At 32.8% G+C, this 6,962-nt stretch overlaps 1 protein-coding gene across 3 annotated transcripts in view; it reads left to right on the top strand.

The window, feature by feature from the left end:
• The first annotated feature begins 4,749 nt into the window (after positions 1–4,749).
• The window catches only part of LOC126888454 (uncharacterized), an 86,910-nt gene continuing 84,697 nt past the window's right edge, over positions 4,750–6,962 (top strand). Inside the window, exons 1-3 of one of the 3 annotated variants that reach the window (XM_050656769.1) lie at positions 4,768–4,784; positions 4,850–4,909; positions 4,967–5,137. In XM_050656769.1, the coding sequence (XP_050512726.1) occupies positions 4,983–5,137 (155 nt within the window). In that variant the 5' untranslated portion in view covers positions 4,768–4,784; positions 4,850–4,909; positions 4,967–4,982. Of the gene's footprint in view, positions 5,138–6,962 lie in introns of all 3 variants that reach the window. The other 2 variants (XM_050656768.1, XM_050656767.1) reach the window with 2 other exon arrangements.

The raw sequence follows: 6,962 nt of genomic DNA, 5'->3' as shown, positions 1-6,962 counted from the left end.
TGTTATCTCTCAGCGTTGTCAGCTTTCAAAATCGAATACATATAAATATTTTTTATAAAGAATAATAATATTACTTTAATTATGCGTTAAAACCGATATTTACTAGATTTGTTGATTGTAAGAAATATTGATTTATATGAAGTAATTATTAATTAGCTAATTATATTGTTTAGCAGTGGCGGCTAGTCAGGGTCGGCAGGGAAATGATCCTAGCCAGTCATACACCCGACTGCGATTGTGTGAATTCAAGGCCCGCTTCGGCAAGCCGTACCCAGATTGACCATTTGCTTGTAATAAGACGCTATGGAATATTAGCCGATAGGCAACCAATTATACATTCCCCGTATTTATTTGAATGACAAAAACAATCTGCCGAGCGCAGCGGTGATCTGCAAACGGCAACAAGACACGTACTTCTAGACCAGGGCACATCTGTAAAAATATTAGTAACATTAATTTGGACGTTGAAGGTGACCCATATTTGTTTGCAGAAATTGCTTGAAAATAATAACTCATATAATAATATTTGAGTTATCCTCCCACTCAAAAAGGTCCGGAACATTGTTTAAATAATCACAATGTCAAAAAATGAAGGAAAAATTCGATTCTTTTCTTCATTTTTTGATTATAATTTTAAAAGTATTCATTTTCGAGAAAAGTTGCACTGACATAAAAGTTGCGTAATTAAATTTCCTACAATATAGGATTAGCTAAAAATTTTAATAATTGTCACCCTTGTTGCAAAATAGCAATAAATGCGAAAAAATCATAAAAAACAAGTATTCGCATTTTAGGATACACTTAGGACCTTCATAATTTTACCCAGGAAAACTATACCCAAGTAGCAATTTTTCGACACATTGGTTGTCAGTACAAACAAATGCACTGTATACAACGTTGTCCGAGAGCATTTTCAGTTGTTTCGGCCAACGTCCCCTACCCCGACTGACATTACGATGTTACAACCTTTAGTTATACGGGCAACTAATTTATTACCATTGTGACAACTACATATCACAGTTCAGTTTTTTCAACAATCGCAACGACTTAAAAACGTTATAATGCTAAACTAATTTACGCCCTGGCCGATTTGGGTTTTCTGGCCGACTCTGAAGTTGTCTGTCACGACCCTAGGTGTTGTTCTAGGTGTGTGACACCTTTGCGGCAACTTCAGAAGGAGAAAAAGAATTTACTTTATAACCTTATTTTTTTCTTATTATTATATGTTTTATTTTGCTGGAAATTTTCGATTTATTTAACAACCTGTTTGTTTGTTTTTTTAATAGCTAGTTTCCATTCCATTGTCCACTGTTTTATCAGTAGATTTGATAACCTTAATCTTTCAATCTTTGTATCAGCTTTGCTAGACGGGGTTGCCAGGTCAGTTTTTACTCTTTCAGTAGTTTTGCTTTCACAAAATCAGTAGATTCTTTTTAGGCCATGTAAATACAGTATACTTATACAGTAAACTGCATATCCGTCTTAACTGTCCCAAGAGGAATTCCAAAAAATTGGAAACCTAATTATTCCAAAACAACAACTGGTAATTACCATTTTTTAGCTAAAATCTACTAAATCAAAAACTAAAATATACTTAAGGATTTTTGGGATATATTTGGGATTTTTGATAATAAAAACAACAGCTAACTTAAGGGGATAGGCGCAAAATGTCGCCCGTTAAAATGTTCAATGTATTTTAAATGTTTTCATTTTTTGCGAATCCTGAGAAAACTAATAAGTATTTTGAAAAATTTAAACGCAGAAAGAAAGATTAAGTTATTCCGAGGACTGAAAGTCCCTGAAAACTTCTATAATGTTTATTTTAATAAGTTACAGGGGTGAAAAAAAGACAAAATGTAAAAAAAGACAAAATGTAGTGTCATTTTAATTCCAAATATCTCATTCAAAAGAAACGTTTTGGTTTTTCTAAATAATGCAGTCTTTCATTCTGCGTTTAAAGTTTTCAAAAATACTTATTATAGTTTCCTCATGATTCGAAAAAAATGAATAGGTACATTTAACAACTAGAATATTTTCTCATCCACTAATTTTAACAGCTGCATGTCTGGATCAAATTCTTCAAACAATTGTTTCACATTTAACATTAGAAACACGTGAACACAATATTCTGTGTTCTAAGTTACATATGTTTAGATATTTTAGTTTTCCATCGTTAGCTTCTAATAGGCTCACCGAATGCCAGAACTCTTCAATAACACCTGAAATACTGCTTGCACTGTTACTTGAAATCTGCAAGTTTGTTACACAAGAATCCAGTTTCATTTCTCTGTAATATTCATCATCTACGTCCTGAATCTTATTTTCGGATTGGGAAATTGTAACCAAATGTGTGAAAATTAATTTAGAAATGGGGTAAATACTATTAAAAAGCAAATTTTATTTTAGTCATAACAAAATGTTGAAATATACCAAAAATCTACTAAAAAATATTACCTACTAGAATATTTTAAAAAATATCAAAAATCTACCAAAAAAGTAGAAATCTCCTAAATGTGGCAACGCTGTTAAGGAGAATGCTACACTTTTGACACTGGTCACATGACCTCTCTGTCACCCAATAAGAGGGTGCGTTCTAAAATGGTTGGGATAGTCAGCGCGGCCGGGTTTGGTTGGCGATTGGACTTCTAAGTTGTCTTATCGGTCTAGGGTTGGTAATAAGGTATTTTTTTAGTAATATTGGTAATATTGTTTAATGCACCATTTTGGTTTTACTTGAGATTTTTGGGATGTAAAGAAAATGAAAACACAGAATATAAAAAATGCAGGCATTTTCTGATACCTTTAAAAGCACCATCAATACATTAAATTTATACAGAACATCTTTAACATAAATTTTGACTTTTATATTAAAATTTGATTTTTTTAAATTTGCATATTTTTTGTCAAAAATGTCGTAAAAAAGTAGCGCGTGTGTTTTTTAAAGGTGAAATATCCATATTTGACGGTAATCTGAGATGCGTTTATAAATTTCAGATCAGGTAATTTTGTTATGTCCTTTATGTATTTATATAAATTTAAATACCTAATACGATGTCAAAATAGTTACCTTTTTGGTTTTCGCATTCACCATACAGGTGTTAAAAATATAGGTAAAAAAACATAACTAGTCTGACTCCTTGAGCAACCATTGCACGCGCAGGTTCTTTTTATAGTCGCTTCAGTTGTCTTATGCAACGCTTACGAAACGATGTTGCTTCATAGGAGGTTGCCTAGGCAACGTCAAGACAACTCAAAAATCGTCCACCAAATTAGTGCAGAATAGGGTCGTCTTCTAGGCAATAACAACGTTGTAACAAAACGTTGCCACGCGGTAGACAACGTTGTCGCGTCGACAAATTGCTACTTGGGTATCATATAATAAAACAATACTGTGAATTTCATTAAGATCGGTTCGATAGATTTTGCAAGATAAATTTTGCAATCCAGCTTTCGCAAAAAATTCATTTTTTCAAAATGTTGCCGAACTGAAAATAAAGCAGACAGCAAGTTGAATTTATTTTTACGTATAGAAGAATACTGTACATTTCTTCTATATGTAAAAAAAATTCAACTTGCTATCTGCTTTATTGTCAGTACTCCAAAATTTTGAAAAAAATAATCTTTTTTGCAAAAGCTGGATTGCAAAATTTATTTTGCAAAATGTATTGAATCGACCTTAATGAAATTTACAGTATTGTTTTATTATATCATACAGGTTTTCTGGTTAAAATATGAAGGTCGTAAGTGTAGCATAAATGGTTGAAAAACGTAAAACGAATACTTATTTTTTATGTTTTTTTCGGAATTATTGCTGTTTGGCAACAAGGATGACACTTTTTAAAAATTTTAACCAATCCTGTAGGAAATTTAATTACCCAACTTTTATGTCAGTGTAACTTTTTTCAGAAGTGAATACTTTGAAAGTTAAAATCAAAAAACGAAGAAAAAAATCGAAGTTTTTCTTCATTTTTTGACATTTTGATTATTAAATTATTATTATTAAACAATGTTCCGGACCTTTTTGAGTGGAAGGATAACTCAATTATTATTTCCAAAGAATTTTCAAAATATCTATTAGACAAGTTCATTAAAATTTATCCATCATTCTTTAATCAAATAAAATAAGAAAATGGATTAACAGTTTTATATGCTGATCTAAATATTTTCGGAAGGTGGGATAAGTTACAAAATATGTTTAATTTTATATACTGAAATTCATTAGGTATAACAAACTGTTCCTGAATTTACTAAATTTTTGTGCTCAAATGTGGGTAAATTCTGCCTCAAATGAACGGGATTTCTCTTGTCTCAAAAGAGTCAAAACGTATTGTCGAAACACCATGAAACAAGAGAGAATGTCAAACTTGTCTCAAATGTCAATAGAAAAAAACTTTTAAAACCTCTCCAAAACAATAATAAATTGTACAATGACGTTATAACCCATTTTGCTACTTCGAAACAACATAGACTAGAGTTAATTTATAAACAGGTTTACAAAAAAAAACAAAAAAAAATAAAAAAAAAATAAAAAATAAAACAAAAACCAAAAATTTTCTATGAAATTGAAGCCTTTTAATTAGATGGCATACCTATCTGAGGAGACAAAAATCTTGCCGACCCTGTCCCTAAAGCCACGAGCCGCCACTGTTGTTTAGTTAAATTAAATCAAAGATATTTCCGACTACTACGTCTAATATATACATCTGACAACTAGGGTTTAATTGCGATTTGACAAGAGAAGTAACGGTGGCAGCAATGACAAGATTGAAAAGTGCAATGGACGGGTAAACTTTTTGCCATTGTTTTTTAAAACACATATATTAATTTAATTATTATTTTTGGCTAATAGTTTATTAGAATTCAAAAAATACCAGTAAAATACGTTAAATTCCATATAGTAATCCACGTGGTAAGTAACATACTTTCTGATAGTGGCCAAACTAGTGATTGTGTGTGATGTTTTAAGGATTTGTTGTGCCAAAATGGAATTGTCATCGGGTAGTCCAAATTCGCAAGACTATTTAAAATTTACCAAAGGTCGACGTAGTTCCAGCTCTTCGTATTCTTCCTACTTGTCTGAGGGAGATATTGATACTATAGATATTAATAGTATACACTTTGACAATGATGAATGTTGGTAAGTTGAAAGTAGAAAAATTCTTCTAAAGGTAGGTCAATCTGTGACCAAATTGGTTAGTAATAACTGTTATAGAGATTGTATTATATGAAGCATGACTCAAAACTATTTATTTGATGTTTAATGTGCCTTTTATTAATGAGCTATTAAGAAATTGGACCATTTAAACTGGATTTTAAAAGCAATAATATATGAATAAAGGAATTGAAAATATACAGTTTAGTAAATGTTGAATTTTAGAGAGAATAATGTGTAAATATGTATAAATAATCAACATTATATTGGCAGTAAGAATCTAACAAACTGGGAAGGCTATATTTTTGCAATTTTTTTTTGCACTTTAGAATAGAAACTAGAAAAAACCTTATTAATAATCTATTAATTGTTTATTCTTGTAGATATTAGCTTGTATTATTTTTAACTTGGTCTATTGTTGTTGGTGGTACCCATCTTTAACAGTAGTTTTTGAATTTTCAGCCACAATTTCTTAAATACCTGAAATAAGTAAATTTTTTGGTCTTTTATGATATGCCTCCCGTTATCATAACTAATCCTTCACCAAATGGAAGTCTCTCAGCAACACATGCTTGAGCATATCTCTTGTCTGAACTTTGCCACCCTTTTCCACATTTTTTTGAGCCCGTATGACAGAATCTCTATTCATCTGAAAACAATGTATGACTAAAATCATGCAAAATTCAATTTGACAATGTGGTGTTACAGGAAAGCTGAGGACCAGTTACTCTAGTTTGAGAAGATAAACCAGCAGCATGAAGTCGCCTCCTACATGCCCATTCACTTATGTTTACATTTCTCATTTCGCGCTGATGATTTCGAAGAGTATCTGCCATGACTGTTTGGTTTCTCAAAGCACTAGAAATGACAAGCAATCATCTCTAGCTGTTATAATTCTACCTCGATTTGAATGAGGTCCTCAAGTAAACACACTAAAGCAAGACATTAATGGCAGAAGATACCTAGACTCGCTATCTGATCTAGGACAAAACAATTACAATATAAAAAAATCTTCTTCTTCTGTCTGTTGCGAATGTTGGCTATTAACACGTTGACGGACAGAACGTCTATAGGTAGAAGTCTAATTTCCATTGATATAATGTGAATGTGACACAACATCTATAGATGTTGCATTTTTCCTATTCTACTTTGCGAAATATATATATATATATATATATATATATATATATATATATATGAAAATTACTAAGTTCTCGGGAAGAACCGCGTTGAGAATTTATAACTCGACGTTTCGGCACCCTTTTTGGAGCCATTATCAAGAGGGGTATGGTTCCGTTCGAGTTCGGGGTCTCAATCTGCCTACTCCCCTCACTCGTGACGTACCAGTAGTGTCTTGTTCTCTAGGAGAACGGTCAAGCGGCACTGAGGTCTCAATCTGCCTACTCCTCAGTGTCGAGTGACGACCTGTCTTCGCCTGTGTAGCTCCTTTTATACTCTCAGTGCGCGCGGGAACTGTATGCGCGGGAGAGGCCTGAGTGGGATCGACTGACGTGGGGATTCGCCGAAGCAGCGGTCGCCATGTTGCCGGCAGTCTTTTGGCGTCATCGCGTGTGTTTAGGCTGTGAGGGCGTTTTTCAATTTCGATGGCTTCACGGATGATTCTCGATTTTAAGGAGCGGACAGGGGCGATGGTTTTTGCTTTCTCGAAATCTATTTGGTGACCTGTCTGAATATGATCTTTCTACCTTTTATCAAAGGTGTCACTGACAAGATTAGTAGAATTCTTACCCCTCTAAATATCAAAACCGTCTTCACTACTCACTCCAAGTTGTGCAATCTTGTCAGATCC

The sequence above is a fragment of the Diabrotica virgifera genome, chromosome 7, assembly GCF_917563875.1.
Source record: "Diabrotica virgifera virgifera chromosome 7, PGI_DIABVI_V3a".
Classification (NCBI taxonomy): Eukaryota; Metazoa; Arthropoda; class Insecta; order Coleoptera; family Chrysomelidae; genus Diabrotica; species Diabrotica virgifera.
Note: the sequence above shows the minus strand (reverse complement) of the source record. Positions and strands in the feature narration are given on the sequence as shown.